The 16267-nt window shown below is 47.7% G+C and overlaps 1 protein-coding gene across 1 annotated transcript in view; it reads left to right on the top strand.

The window, feature by feature from the left end:
- Positions 1–13628, top strand: part of FAM171A1 (family with sequence similarity 171 member A1) — a 133751-nt gene extending 120123 nt beyond the window's left edge. Inside the window, exons 6-8 of the mRNA XM_060097783.1 lie at positions 6833–6949; positions 9981–10095; positions 10645–13628. Of these exons, the coding sequence (XP_059953766.1) occupies positions 6833–6949; positions 9981–10095; positions 10645–12352 (1940 nt within the window). The 3' untranslated portion in view covers positions 12353–13628. The remainder of the gene's footprint in view (positions 1–6832; positions 6950–9980; positions 10096–10644) is intronic.
- The last annotated feature ends 2639 nt before the right edge of the window (positions 13629–16267 follow it).

The following is a 16267-nucleotide window of genomic DNA, read 5'->3' as shown; positions in this document are numbered from 1 at the left end:
AGATCTTACAGACGAGCATAAGGCGTGTCTTTTTCAGCCTGTCAATTATTGTGTGTAATAATCATTGCAGTTAAATGTAGCTTCCAAATTAAGATCTTGTGGTGCTTTATATACACAATGAACCTTGCCAGCAGAATACATAACACGCTTTCAAAAGATGAGGACAGGGACTTCCCTGGTGGTAAAGAATCTGCCTTACAATGCACGGGACGTGGGTTTCATCCCTGGTTAGGGAACTAAGATCCCACATGCCGTGTGGGAACTAAGCCCACGTGCCACAACTACTGAGCTCAAGAGCCTCAACTAGAGAGCCTACGTGCCACAAACTACAGAGCCCACGCGCCTTGGAGCCTGCGCACCACAGCTAGAGAAGAGAAAACCTGCACGCCACAACTACAGAGAATCCTGCGCCGCAACAAAAGATCCTGCATGCCTCAACAAAGATCTCGCATCCTGCAACTAAGACCCAAGACAGCCAAAAATAAATAAAATAAAATAAATGAGTAATACACAAATCTTTAAAAAAATAATAATTAAAAAAAAAGATGAGGACGGTTTTTCAACGAAGTATTTCTCCTTGAAAAATCTTTCCATTGTGCAGGGTTTCACTCTAGAGAATAAGAATTCAGACAAAAACCTATCTGAGGAGGGCTTCTCTGGTGACGCAGTGGTTGAGAGTCCACCTGCCAATGCAGGGGATGCGGGTTCGTGCCCCGGTCCCGGAAGATCCCACATGCCATGGAGCGGCTGGGCCCGTGAGCCATGGCCGCTGAGCCTGCGCGTCCGGAGCCTGTGCTCCGCAATGGGAGAGGCCGCAACAGTGAGAGGCCCGCGTACCACAAAAAAAAAAAAAAAAAAAAAAAAAAAACCTATCTGAGGATGTGTGTTGAAGAAACTTGGATTTAGCATATCTCTGTTCCACGTCTGGGTTTGTCTCTCATGGTGGCTGCCTGTGGAGTTTATTCTAGATGCAGTCTTTGCAGATGGGTTATCTAGTCCCCAGTAGTAGATGCCCCTGGTGGGGAGTTGGGGGTCGTTGGTGGTGAAGAAGCAGAGCTGATAACAGAACCGCTGGTAACAGTGTGTAGGAAGGGTGGGGGAGGGAAGGGGGGAGGAGGTGGGGGAGGAGGTGGGGGGAGGAGGGAGGAAAAAAGCACAGCTGTGGGTGGGAGTATTTAGCATAAGAGCAAACAACTTCGTTCCTCAGTAGGGACCTAAGGACATCAGTATTTTAGGACCAGCATCAGTTGATCATGATCATGACCCTGTATTATGAAAAACATCAAAATTATATTCAACTTTATAAGGCAGGAGTAAATGATACTTTTTAGAATTATAGAAAATTGCCTTTTCAAACTTTGGCAAATAAGACCCAAGTTCTATAGAAGAATAGCTTCCAAACCATGTTCAGGAGATGTCTTGGGGGTTGTGCCGGGGGGGGTGGTTCTTGTCACTTGTTTGCAGAGAAGCTTGTCTTTTTTTTCTTTTTTAATTAAAAAAAATAAATTTATTTATTTGTGGCTGTATTGGGTCTTCATTGCCAGGCGGGCTTTCTCTAGTTGCAGCCAGCAGGGGATACTCCTCATTGCAGTGCGCGGGCTTCTCATTGTGGTGGCTTCTCTTGTTGTGGAGCATGGGCTTTAGGCGCGCGGGCTCAGTAGTTGTGGCACACGGGCTCTAGAGCGCAGGCTCAGTAGTTGTGGCTCATGGGCTCTAGAGTGCAGGCTCAGTAGTTGTGGCACACAGGCTTAGTTGCTCCGCGGCATGTGTGATCTTCCCGGACCAGGGCTCGAACCCATGTCCCCTGCATTGGCAGGCGGATCCCCAACCACTGCGCCACCAGGCAAGTCCCGAGAAGCTTGTCTTTTATCCGTTTTATATATTAATTTCTTAATTGTCTTAATACAAAGGTTCCATTAAAGAGAAAGAGTTCAAATGCTTTGAAAGCTGATCTAGAAATTTCAGTACTGCGGAATTTCATCCTTCGGTGATGCTAGAGGGATCGCTCTCCCACCTTCACACACATAGAGTCCCAGTAATGGACGCGGCATGGGGCTCCGTCAGCACAGAGATGCACGCGGCCGCCAGCCCGCCTGCTCCTGGCACACCCGCTTCACAGCCAGCCACCCTCCCTGGGCAGTGACCGCCGTGCATGAAGGTGGCAGCCTGGCTGGGCTGGCGTTGTGGAGCACAAGGAAGCATGGCGCCCTCCTCCTACCTGCACACCTTCACCAGGTGACCCACCTTGAGACCTGCCTGGACGGCCCGATCGCGAAGAACCCTGGAGAGCCGGCAGGAAGCCCCATTATGCTGTTATGACCTCAGCAGCTGCCCTAATATCCGGACCACAGGGGAGACAAGCTTATTGACCCGGGCAGCCCTGCCGGCAGCTGTGATGACCCAGGGCTGTTCAGAGGCTGGCCCCACCCAGGAGGGAGGGGAACAAGCCAGTGGCCTTGCACTTGGAATTTTCTAAGCAGGAGCAACCCAGGTCTTCCTGTGATCTGTCTGACCAGCGCCGAGGCTCCCACAGAGATGGGAGGGACCCGCTCTTGGTACCCTGGCCGCGGGTCTGGCGGTCATATAGCCTGCTCAACAAAAGAGACTCTCCAGAGGTCTGTTTGTCCGGCTGTCCAGTCACCAGTGACCATTCCCGGCGCTGGCTCTCCAGCCATGAGCACAAGAATCTCTTACGTGTGCGGAGGATCCTCAGGTGGGAAAACAGCCTCACACCACAGCATCAGGATTTCAGTAATGAGAAGCATATGTTTCTAGTACACAATTCATTAATTCTTGTGTTCCCTGTAGCTAATTTCCTACACAGAAAGCTTGGAAATGGCTTTTGCCAATAACAGCGTGATTGCTGAATCCCAAGACAGCGCTGCCCTTTATTCATTGTACACATGTATGTTTCACAGAAAACTTAGGCTGAAATAAATGCCTCTTTCTCAGCGGGCTGTGTTCCGTCTGGTCTGAAAGAGTAGAATCCCAAGCTTAACTGCATTTCCTGCCAGCCACACCCACCTTTGCACAAGAGGTCATCTGATATTATTTGACGGGGAGTGGGGCGTTTGCACGTCTGGCTTTCACCCTCAAGTACTGTCACGTTCCCACGCCAGGGATGTTTCTGGGTGTTGAGAAGACAAAGGGAGCATAGGATGAGGGTTAGCAACTTCGGCGAGGTATGCTTTGGAAAACGGGTGATGTAGTAACACGTGCCCTGGGGTCGCCGAGACCTGGAAGGTCCCTGCGCGCAGGAGGGGCTCAGGATGGACACAGGATGTGACCTGAATCTTGAAGGATGGGTAGAGTTTTGGAAGAGAGGAAAAGCATGTGAGGTTGGAACAAGAGTTGAGGGCAAAGTCACAGACTCTGGTAAAAGTGTGTGTTGTGAGGACCAACCTGGGAAGAACTGGGCGGTTGGGGGGGGGGCGGGTGACCTCCCATTGCTAATGGTGCCAGAAGCCCTGCCCAGCCCTCCCCAGTCTCCCTCCCTCCCGTTCCCCGGGCCAGTACACTTAATTACCGTGCCTCTGTGCATGCTGTTCCCTCTTTTTTCTCTCTGTTCCTGTCCACCCCAGTGACAGTCCTGCCTGTTCACCAGAGCCCAGCTCATCACAGCCTTCTCTGCCCACCGCAAGAGGCACTCGTTCTTACTGAGCTCCCAAAGCAGCTTGTATTGTGCCTTTTCTTGGCTCTTCTGGCTCCCACAAGCATCACAGGCTGGACTTGGGGGCCTGTTAGCTGGGTGCGGGGTGTGTCCGTCCGTCCACCCTTTAGGCTTGTTCCCAGTGTAACTGGGAGGTGTTTTAGCAATTTTTTTTTTTTTTTTTTTTTTTTTTTTTTTTTTTTGCTGTACGCGGGCCTCTCACTGCTGTGGCCTCTCCCGTTGCGGAGCACAGGCTCCGGACACACAGGCCCCGCGGCCATGGCTCGCGGGCCCAGCCGCTCCGCGGCACGTGGGATCCTCCGGGATCGGGGCACGAACCCGCGTCCCCTGCATCGGCAGGCGGACTCCCAACCACTGCGCCACCAGGGAGGCCCTGGGAGGTGTTTTAAAAGCCCGTTTCCAGTTGGCTGTGTGGTAGAAAGCCAAGGCGACTTAGCCATCCAGGTAGGTGGTTTGCCCTTGAGTGAGCGCGCAGGGCTCTGAGCCTCCAGCTGTTTTCCTCTGGTTGCCTTTAGCCTAACCTAATCCGCTCCACTTGAAGAGCAGTGACTCAAGAGGGAAACTGCAAACCAGAGTGCAGGCGGCTTCCTGGCTGATAGGAGATCCTGGCAGGGCCACTCCTGTGGGAGAGTGTGTGGGAGTGGGGTCGGGTGTGTAAGTCATGAGCTAAACAGCATGGGGTCCCCGAGGGGAAAACCGGAAGTGGTGGCAAACAGACAATCCGTTCTCTGCCTTCAGGCGGACTTTCTGACCTGACGCAGAACCCCTTTAGCCTCCTGTGTCACATGCTTCCTGTTTCCATGTTCTCAGCAGCCCTGTGGAGTGAGTGATGCTCGGAGTGGCTGGACCACCTCTGGGTTGATGCTCTTCAGCCAGTGAATCTGAAGTGAGCATCCTCATCCTCACTTTGGAAACCTTCCGGCGTATATTCTCGTCTAACTTGACTTGAAATCCTCCGGAGCCATGATTCAGCCTGTTGCAGGGGGCAGTCAGACGATGTAGGGCACCCGCTGACGCCTGGCCTCTTCCCACCTTCCTTCTTTTTTTTTTTTTTTTTTTTTTTTTTTTTTTTTTTTTGCGGTATGCGGGCCTCTCACTGCTGTGGCCTCCCCCGTCGCGGAGCACAGGCTCCGGACGCGCAGGCTCCGGACGCGCAGGCCCAGCGGCCATGGCCCACGGGCCCAGCCGCTCCGCGGCATATGGGATCCTCCCAGACCGGGGCACGAACCCGTATCCCCTGCATCGGCAGGCGGACTCTCAACCACTTGCGCCACCAGGGAGGCCCCCCACCTTCCTTCTTTGTTCACCTTCTGTCTTCGAGGATGAGGATGAGGAGGAAGGGGAGGGGGACAGGGGGGGGGGAGGAGGGAGGGGGAGGGGGAGATGGAGGCGGGGAGGAGATGGAGGAGGAGGAGGAGGAGGAGGGGTGGGAGGGCTATGGGAGGCGTTGCTGGGGCACCTTTCCACCCCCTACATCTGAATGTTGCTATGGCAACTGATAGGCCCTAGGAAGCCTGCCAAGTATTGTTTCTTTTCTCCGGGGGGAAAGAAAACTGCTCTTGCCACCTCCGTGATGTGTATACCTAGGAAAGGCAGGGATTTGGAGAGTGGAAGGTGGAATATTTGGTGCACAGCTGGCGCATTTAGTCCCGGAGGGGACAGGATTCCACATGCGGCCATTTCAGGGGGTGGGTGATCGTCGCAGGAACGCTGTGTGAGTGACCTGTGTCTCCGGGCTGGTGGGGGCCTAGCCAGCAATCTCCCTTGCCCCCCGGCTCTCAGAGCAAGGTTCTCTGCAGGTGAGACAGGTGACAGCCAGGCAGCCTTGGGTGACGGGCTCCTGGAAACCTTACAAAGTAAAAAAGTTCTCAAACGCTGGCAGGTTTTGTAGGAGATGCGGCAGGGCAGAGTGGAAGAAATAGCACCGGCCTTGAGGCCAGCCAGACAGACAGACCTAGTCTGCCCCTGCTCTGCCCTCTACCCCTGGGAGGCCTCGGAAGAGTTCCGTGTCTCACCAGTGTCCAGTGTCTGAAAGGGGAAAATAAGTCCCCCTCTGTAGGGTCGCTGTGAGAACCGTAGATAGCTTGTATAGAAAGCACATTGCTGCGACAGGCCAGCACACGGAGGTGCTCACTACTGTGAGATACTAGTTACAGTAGTGACTGAAGACAGCCCTGACCTGGACGTACTCCATGTCTCCCAGCATCAGGACCAACTAGAAGCTTCTTAAAATACTCGCCTAAGCCAGTCTTATGGGTTAGCATTTGCAAAGATAGGACCAAGGAATCTATATACTTTTTTTAAACTTCCCGAAGCATATATGGAATCCAAAAAAAAAAATGTTCTGAAGAACCTGGGGGCAGGACAGGAATAAAGACTCAGGCGTAGAGAATGGACTTGAGGACACAGGGAGGGGGAAGAGTAAGCTGGGATGAAGTGAGAGAGTGGCATGGACATATGTACACTACCAAATGTAAGATAGCTAGTGGGAGCAGCCACATAGCACAGGGAGATCAGCTCGGGGCTTTGTGACCATCTAGAGGGGTGGGATAGGGAGGGTGGGAGGGAGACGCAAGAGGGAGGGGATATGGGGACATATGTATATGTACAGCTGATTCACTTTGCTATAAGGCAGAAACTAACACCATTGTAAAGCAATTATACTCCAATAAAGATGTTTAAAAAAAAAAAAAAAAAACTTCCCCAAGCAACTCTGATGTCATGGGTCTGCGATTCCAGAGAGGAAATCCGTTTATTTGCTTGAGGATGAAGACTATAAACAGAGCTGGAGTTTTTCCCCTCTTCTTTCCCGTCCCACCAGCCCTTTTCATGCTACCTTTATTCTGCTTCTAAACCCCTAAGGCTTCCGGAGGAGATGGGACATGATGGTGGAGGAGTAAACTCCAAAAGCTTCTGCTAAAATTATCTGCGTTTGAAAGCAGGGCCGTGTGATAAAGTGGCTGAAAGTCCTTTAATCAGGAAGCAAAACAGAAGTTCGACTCTTTCCTGAAAGCGAAATGCAGTCCCTCCATGAGAGCTGGACCCTTTTTGCTCTCTGATGGGTTCTAAGCACGATACTGAAGGTGACTTGTACAATGGGCTGAAGCCTTAAATAGGAGTTTAGCGTGCATGTGGCTGAAGTTTTCTTCCCGCATCCCACAGGAACGTGGCTGAAGAGTGGTCTCGGCCTCGTGCACCAGGAAGGCAGCCAGCTGACGTGGACATACATCGCCCCTCAGTTGGGGTACTGGGTGGCAGCCATGTCTCCTCCCAACCCAGGTAACAGGACCCCTGAAATCTGCAGTGATGGGAACCGATTCCTTTGAGGGTTCAGGCTAAGTGTGCTTTTGAAAGTGATGCCAGCAGGGAGATCACATCTTCCTTAAATATGGTTGAAAGTGTGAGAAAGCAAATGATGAGTCAAAGGTTTTTCCTGGGGGTTGGGGGAGCTCTGGTTGGAACTCTCCCATCCAGGATAAGAATAATGCATAGAAAATAGCCTTGTCTCGAATCTCTGTTTTGCTCAGACAGCTGCCGTAGGGAATTCTTAATCTAAAGCCCACAGAGGCGGGTCAGACCTCCTCCCTAATTTCTGAAACAGCTGTGGCCTGGTGCAAGAGAAAAACGTAGTATAAGGCAGTCACCAGAGGGACCAGCAGAAAGTCACCGTTGGAGGCTTCTTGGGGCAAAAACCTTGATTGGGCATTTCTGAAAGGCTTAAAAGCAAACCTGTTGTTTTATATCTAAAAGAATATTCATCTCCATTTAGAATATATGAATTAACTCATATTTTTCACTGAAGTTTAATTTCACAAATATTTTGACTAAAAGTTTGGGGTTTTTTTTAACCTAACCACCCTGAATTATCCCTAGGAGTATTCTAGAATTGCTTTTTTCAAAATAGTCACCTTAGGAGAAGTCTTTCCAGTAGATGACTTCCAGTACTCAAAATGCCTTTAGAACCTTTTTCCCCTGGACTGTCATCATTAGTGAAACTCTTCATAGGTGGCCAATCTTTTCGCTCAGAGGGTCCCTTTGCTTTTTCTTAGACACATCTAAAAGTCACCCACCTCCAAGGCTGGTGAATAAAGTAGGTAATTGAGCTAGGTCAAAATGTGCTATGATTAAAAGTTGTCTCGTCAATTAACCATAAAGGCAGTTCCAAAATGGGAGTCCAGAATACTTTACCAATGGAATCTTCACTGGGGTGAACACTTAGACTCCCAAAGTAACTAATTTGATGGAGGCCAACCCTAGATGGGTGTTGAAAAATCAGTTACATTTACTTTATAGTCCAATCCTGGGAAAATGTACACTTCACATCTGGGTTATAAGAGTATGCGTTTCCCTTTACCATATGGTTCTTGTAGCCATGTAGGCATGAACCAGCTACAGAAATGCCTCAGTCTCCAAATCTGAAATATCTAGAATATGATTATGAGTAAGGTAAGAAAGAAAAAAAAGTCCTTAAGTACCAAAGTAGAGACCACAAAGCCTGTGCATTAAAGTTAACTTTTATTTTAGATCTATTTCAAAGAACCATGGCGATCGGTGTTCCTATCATGCAACAGATCAATAGATACTTTTGTAAAGAGGGGAAGAAGAACTGCTAGATGTAGGTCGACCCAAGCTTCCTGAGAGCAGTGAAGGAAGAGACAAAAAGCCATAAAAAGCACACATAGTACAGCCCTGACATTTAATGTAGAAATATGTATGTTGGTAACCCCACAGCCATCACTTATATAAAAACAAATTACAGTGATGCTGTGCTTTCGTGAGCCCAAAACCAACAAGAAAATAGAGTTTTCTCTTTCATTCTCTGGTTAAGAAGGAAATGAAGTATGACTGTGAGGTTTATCAAGATTTCCACTGGCAGAAGTTAAAATAATAGCATTTTTAAGTACTTAAAAGGACCAAGCTTCAGTTACTTGGAAATGATTTTTATGTGTACCCCAGATTTCTTGGTGACCCCTGCCAAGGCATTACCTATGTCTGTGGGGTTGTCTCTGTGTCAAAAAAAAAAAAAAAAGTTTCTCTGAACAATTAAGGCGGTAGGTAGTTGTCAGTAATTTTTTCGAAAAAAAAAAAGTTTCTCTGAACAATTAAGGCGGTAGATAGTTGTCAGTAATTTTTCCAACTTTTGTAAATATTCACCCTCACCCCATTGAAATGATTTGTAATTGGGAGAGAATGATGTCATCTTTTGAACTTAAGTAATGTCACTATTTTCAAAAATCCACAAGTCTCCTTGGACTTATCTAGCTTTTAAGAGATTTTTGAAGAAATATGTCCCTTAGAATATAAAAAAATCAATCAATAAATGGGTGTTTATGGTGTTTAGTAATCATAACCATGCTCCTCTGACGTAATGTATGATATAACCACATTCCTTCCTTCGCATCTTTTGGAGCACTGCTAAGATACCTGGACACCAATAGGTGCCGCAATATTGTAATTTGGGGAGGTTTTCGTTATTGCTGTCAATCCATTGTTAGCAACATTAAGATAGATTCTTACTACTATTGAACATAAGGAGTAAGTTAAACTACCTCTTGGGATTCTAATGTAAATTTAATCCCAATTTAATTTAATGGATTCTCATGGATTTTAATATAGATTAAAAAGAAAATATGTTCACCTCTGATCACCTTGTCTGTAAGTTCTGGAAAGGTCTGTTGCCACATCAGGTTAGCCATTTTGAACAGATACTAGAGAGAAAGATGTTATTTTTTAAAAACGGGAGACATTTTAGAAACCCTTGATACCCCTGTCATAAGCTGCGGATTATTTTTTTTAAGTCATAGAAATTTATTTCATACATTTCAACGGATTCATTTAGGCCAAGGGTTTAGGCCAATGATTACACAGTAATCATTGCCCAGGGAAAGTGAGAATCAAATTTCATGACTTTTTTTTGTTTCTTCTGCAGTATCATAAAATCCCCAGGTCTTCAGGCCATGTCTCTGAATGGATGAGTCCCCCTCATTATATGATCATGCATCTAGTTTTCTTTTATTAAAAGATCACATATTTAGAATGATGAAACTGGTACCCAGTGCTAAGGAAGGACCCTGGACACTGCATAGACTTTGAGTATTCAGAGTGCTCTAGTGATGGTTTGGGTAATCCCTTTTCACTGAGGGAAGTTACGGTGATGCAGCAGGCACATCATCTAAAGGGTGTTTGCATCTGTCCGCCGCTCCACACCCCAGACAGTAAGAGCAAGAAAAACATCACTCTCTCAGTTCATTTCCCCTCTTTTTATTTAAAGGTTTTCACAAATCTCAAATGCTCTTTTCTGACTTTTTAGGTCCCGTTGTCACACAGGACATCGCCACGTATCACACGGTGTTTCTTTTGGCCATCTTGGGAGGAATGGCTTTCATTCTTTTGGTTTTGCTGTGTCTCCTTTTATATTATTGCAGGTAAAGTTTTACCACTGAGGCACTGTCTTTTTTAATTTGGAATTTCTTGCACAAGCATTGATATCGAGGTCCTTTTCTGAGTCGAGGTTCTTTTTTTCTCATGAAAAAGTACCTAAGAACTGAACACCTGTCACGTAAGTTGCAAACGAAGTGGGAGGCACACTGTGTAAAATGTTTCTTAGAAGGGCGGTCCCAAAAAAATAAGTTGTCATGATTCATTCAGAATAGTCCTAAATGGTAATGAAGAAATTATATTCTCAAGGACAGAGCAGAACTATTCTTATTTTGATGCCTCATCTGATCGACTTGCAAGGATGTTTATCCTCGACTCTGCTTTTGAATGGATAACTTGGATGTACTTGGGGTAAAATCTGCACATTGCGACCCTCAGAATCAAACTAGGGCTGAGGGTGCGGGGTGAGAAGGCTTCTGGCTGCCAATTCATTGTGTTGTCTTGTTTCTTCCTGTGGGAATTGAGAATTAGGTTTCGACTTGAACCTTCACTGTTCTGAGAATCTTTAATCTTGGGGTTTGTATCTTTGATTGCAGGCGGAAGTGCTTGAAACCCCGCCAGCACCATAGAAAACTGCAACTTCCTGCCACCCTGGAGAGTTCCAAAAGGGATCAGTCAACTTCCATGTCACACATCAACCTGCTGTTTTCTCGGCGGGAATCAGAATTCCCTGGCCCGCTCTCCGTCACCAGCCAGGGCCGCCCCCCGGACGCCCCGGGCTCAAAGGAGCTGATGAGTGGAGTCCATTTAGAGATGATGTCTTCCAGCGGGGAGGTGGACATGCACACGCCCATGCTGAAGCTCTCCTACAGCACCTCGCAGGAGTTCAGCTCTCGGGAGGAACTCCTGTCTCACAAGGAGGAGGATAAAAGCCAAATCTCCTTTGACAACCTGACACCGAGTGGGACGTTGGGAAAAGACTACTGTAAGTCGGTGGAGATTTTCCCCTTAAAGGCCAGGAAATCTGTGGAAAGGGAAGGCTATGAGTCCCCCGGCAACAGTGACTACAGGAGGAATTACAATGCCATGCTCTCGCAGCCTTTATTTGAAAAGCAAGACAGAGATGGTCAGGCCTCCGTGACCCACATTTCCACAGGAAGTAAGCTCACCATGCAGGAACACATGTACCCAGCGCCTTCATCTCCGGAGAAAGACCAGCTGATGGAGCGCAGACCTACTGAATGTATGATGTCGCGATCAGTAGACCACCTGGAGAGACCTACCTCTTTCCCGCGGCCCGGCCAGCTGATCTGCTGTAGTTCCGTGGACCAGGTCAATGACAGCGTTTACAGGAAAGTATTACCTGCCTTGGTCATCCCGGCTCATTACATGAAACTCCCAGGGGACCATTCGTATGTGGGCCAGCCCCTGGTCGTCCCAGCCGACCAGCAGCTCGAGATCGAAAGACTGCAGGCCGAGCTCTCCAGCCCTCACGCGGGGATCTTCCCACACACCTCCTCACAGATCCAGGCCCAACCCTTATCTTGCCAGGCCATCTCGCAGCAGCACCTGCAGGACACGGGCACCCGGGAGTGGACCCCACAGAATGCGTCCATGTCCGAGTCCCTCTCCATCCCGGCATCCCTGAACGACGCGGCCTTGGCGCAGATGAACAGCGAGGTCCAGCTCCTGACCGAAAAAGCGCTGTTGGAACTTGGGGGTGGGAAGCCCCTTCCCCACCCCCGGGCCTGGTTCGTGTCCCTGGACGGCCGGTCCAATGCACATGTCAGACATTCCTACATTGATCTCCAAAGAGCTGGGAGGAACGGAAGCAATGATGCCAGTTTGGATTCTGGCGTGGATATGAATGAACCCAAATCTGCCCGGAAGGGAAGAGGAGACCCCTTGTCTCTGCCGCAGAACCGCCCACCGGTCCAAGAGCATGCGCAGAAAGAGCCGCGGGCCGCAGACGGCTCGGCCTACACGCAGCTCGTGTACCTGGACGACATGGACCAGAGCGGCAGCGAGGGCGGCACCGCGGTCGGGACGCCCGAGGACAGTGCCCTGCGGTGCCTGCTGGACGGCTCCAGCCGGAGAAGCGGCGGCCAGCTGCCCAGCCTGCAGGAGGAGACGACGAAACGAACCTCGGACGTGCCCCCGGCGCCATCGGCCAGTCCCGACCAGAGGCGATCCGCTCAGGAGGACGAGGACGACGAAGACGACGACGACGACCAGGGCGAAGGCAAGAAGAGCCCGTGGCAGAAACGGGAGGAGCGACCCCTGATGGCGTTCAACATCAAGTGAGCGGCCCGAGCCGCCCAGCGGGGGACTGGAATCCAGTTGAGTTGCCAAAAATTCTTTCTTACGGAAGCGCCGACTTGTTTGCGGAGGAAGTGGAACCACGTCCGCCGTGGGAAGTGGACTTTTTTTCTGCAATTACCGTTTGCTGTCAAAGTGTTTGGAAGTAAAGTTCTTACTCGGAAGAAGGAATGCGTCGCCTCCAGGGAGATGGCCGAACGGAGTGTCTGAATGTCTGCGTCGTTCCCAGTACTTGATGTGTCCACCCCCGAGGACACCAAAAAAACACACGTGATGTTGCTGGGTTCTGATGATAACCTCAGTTCTCCCGCAGATTCTGGGAACCGATGAAACTCTTGTTGCATTGCTTGAATCCATTCTATCACAATAATGCTCCTGTGAAGTTATTATGGAGAAATTAGCTTGGCACTTAGTGTCTGGAGGTATGCATTATCTCAAAGGAAAGCTATGCATCGCTGCTTCGTGGTCTTACTTTGCTTAGATTGTTGCTTTGGCTAGGTTTCGTTTCCGATTTGCTTTTGTTAAACACATACACGCACGCGCGCACACACACACACACACACACACAATTTGGTTGTAAGGAATTTATTTCTTCCTTTTCACCTGTTCTGCTTCCCGGTGGTTTATTTCGGTATCTCCTTTCAGGAACTTCTGAGTGTCACCTCTGAACATCCAAGCCTCTTAATGAAATCGTACTGAAGTTTTTATCAGCTGCCAGTCCTTCACTTCTGGTCCCATTAACTCCAAGTGCCTTTTTTACAGTGACAACAGACAGTCCCTTACTTTGCTTTTTTTCGTTTGTTTTTCTTAACTTCTTTAATTGAACTGCCTGGATTTTATAAAGTTATGAAACGATCCCCCTTTTCTTTCAACTGCATGCCGCCAAGTGCCCATTCGTGCTCCGAATCCTCATTTCAGCTCATTGTATTCTCTCGTTCTCACGTGTGACGTGGATTCTGTTTAGCTAAGCGAGCCTAGAGGACACTTTAGTGATCCCCTTTCCTCCGCCATCCTTTTGGCCACTAGGCACCATTATGGTTTTATTGGCTGTTTGTATATACGGTTACGTATTAACTCTGGAATCCTATGGGCTGATCTTGCTCACCAAACACGGAGTATGGGCTGAGCAAGTAGACTGAATGTGACTATTAAACAAATCTTATGTACTATCCAAAAGTGCCAGAATGACTCTTCTGTGCATTCTCCTTAAAGAGCTGCTTGGTTATCCAAAAATGAAAACTCAGAATAAACTAAAAAAAAAAAAAAAAACGTGTCTTGTGGTCCTTTTCATTCATTCTGAGCCGTAATTGGTTTTAGAGTTGCCATTAAGAATTCTCTCTTCATCCCTTGGCAGTCTGGAAGGCCAGTTGTTGGATTTATATTCAAAGACGAACACGTGGGGGGAGGGATAAACTGGGAGATTGGGATTGACATATACACACTGCTATATATAAAATAGATAACTAATAATGCCCTACTGTATAGCACAGGGAACTCTTCTCAATACTCTGTAATGGCCTATATGGGAAAATAATCTAAAAAAGAGTGGATATATGTATACGTATAACCGATTCACTTTGCTGTACAGGAGAACTAACACAACGTTGTAAATCAACTATACTCCAATAAAAAGTAAACAAACAAAAAAGACTAACACATAGATGCCTACGAATTGACCTGATGGTTAAATCCTAAAAATCAACCTTGCTGTTTAATTTCATTCAAGAATACAAGGTAACGTTTTATTGTGTTTCCGCACTTTACAAAAAACTACTGTTTTCTTTTATGTTCAGTATTGATCCAGCTTCAAAAATATGTCGTTCAAATGACCAGAACCATCCCAGATGTGTGAAACTATTAATCAAAATCATTACTGGAGCCATCAGAATATAGCACAGATTGGTGGAAATAAATTAAGCTAGCTAGCTTCGTTATAAAATCTTTATTCATGCATTTCACACAGGCAGAAAAATGAGTCAAGCTGATTTTTTTTTTTTTTTTTTTTTTTTGCTGTACGCGGGCCTCTCACTGTTGTGGCCTCTCTCTCCCGTTGCGGAGCACAGGCTCCAGACGCGCAGGCTCAGCGGCCATGGCTCACGGGCCCAGCCGCTCCGCGGCATGTGGGATCTTCCCGGACCGGGGCACGAACCCGTGTCCCCTGCATCGGCAGGCGGACTCTCAACCACTGCGCCACCAGGGAAGCCCCAAGTCAAGCTGATTTTTACGATTTTAATTTTCAAATGCTGATGTCTAGTGTTTTGCTTTTAAAATGGTTGAGAGAGTCCCTGACAGTGTTGATGCATCTGAAGGGATGGGAGTCTGGAGTTTAACAAGTGACTGTTTGGGAGTGAACATGCTCACCAATAGGTGGCAGGTGAACCCTGGCGGATGCCACTAAAATTCCAGGTAAGAACCACTTGTCTCTCTCCGAAGGAGAAGTAGGCGGCCTCTCCCAGCATACCCAGGTCAGGCATGGGTGATGGGGGAATGCCAGAAGGTCCCCACCCCTTTGCCACGCTGCTAATGCCATAATCTCCTTAAAGCATTAGTTTCCAGAAGAGCCTCGTTTACAATGCATGTTACGAGTGACTTGTAGGTGACGTGTTACCTGTTAGTACTGATGATGGGAGATTCAGCAGGAAGACTGGGGAGGGGCTTTTCTGATTCCTTCTCACTAGATGGAACATACCTGGGACGACCAGGATTACGGAAGGTGTGGAGCAGCCAGCAGTGGTCACGAGACGCTATGTCCCTAGAAAGACAAGACAGTGGGTTTGCCAAAGGGAAATTGGTTCTGCCGAAGATGAAGCTCACTCGTTTTACGCTCGTCCAAAAGGAGGCTCAGAGGCTAATGTTTTTGCTCGGGGAGCCAAGATTGGTCACCAGACTAGAGTTGTCTGAAAAGGGCACCCTAACTGTGTGGACTTTAAACATTGTATTTATCTTTTCATCACAGTGTTCCGTGTTCCGAATCAGTTATACTGTGTGAAGAACTAAAGCCTTCAAAAGCACCTTGCTTATGCCACCTAGTGGTGAGTTTTCACCTGCCTCTTGAGACTTTAGTCAAACAGCTCTCTGCGGCCAGGTCTGGGAAGACAGGTGAGTGTGTACAGGGATGCCTCAGATGCTGCTTCTGAACCCCTGGTGAGATGAGTGAGGAGATGGGGCTGACGTTTGTTGAGTCTCTACCTGGAAACATTATGTTGGAAACAATAATGCATTCAATTCTCAAAATCTTGTGAGGTTTATTTCATTTTTTTTACATCTAACTACATGGAGGCTGGGGGTTAAGTAATCGAGGTCACTCAGCTAGAATCAGGGGTGTGTCACTTACATGCCAGCTCTCTGGAAACGAATGCATTTAAGTTAAAAATGTATTACAAATCATAATAAAATGCATAATTGTCAATTCCATTTGATAATTCATTCTCACAGAATGCTTTTGTTGATTGCAGTCAGAGCCAACCTGTTGCAATTGACAGAAGGATGTAGTTGTGACATAAACACTTGTTGATTTTTTTTACATTAATGATTAATTAATGTAACTGAAACAACGAAGATACATGTCAGAACTTCACTCAGTGATCAATCATGGAGTGACTTCTTTGCTGGATCATAATAGTTTTTGAACCCTGTAAGAATAATTCCTTGATTTTTTGTGTGTGTTACTGGCAATGTAATGGCTCCAGACATGATACAGTTCTAAGTTTAGTCTGCACTATTAACTTTTCTCCATCGCTTTCTTAAATCTGTACAATCAACAAATCAAGCTCTGATTTGTAGCATTTGTCCATATCCACGGTGTAAATATTCCCATGTGGCCAGTTTCAAGCAACTAAAGTGACATCACCGCACACACAAGTTGGGAGAGATGCACAGTAGCACATAGTTATATTTGCA

This window comes from Mesoplodon densirostris, chromosome 4 (assembly GCF_025265405.1).
Source record: "Mesoplodon densirostris isolate mMesDen1 chromosome 4, mMesDen1 primary haplotype, whole genome shotgun sequence".
In the NCBI taxonomy this organism is placed as follows: Eukaryota; Metazoa; Chordata; class Mammalia; order Artiodactyla; family Ziphiidae; genus Mesoplodon; species Mesoplodon densirostris.
This window is presented reverse-complemented; position numbering and strand designations above follow the sequence as displayed.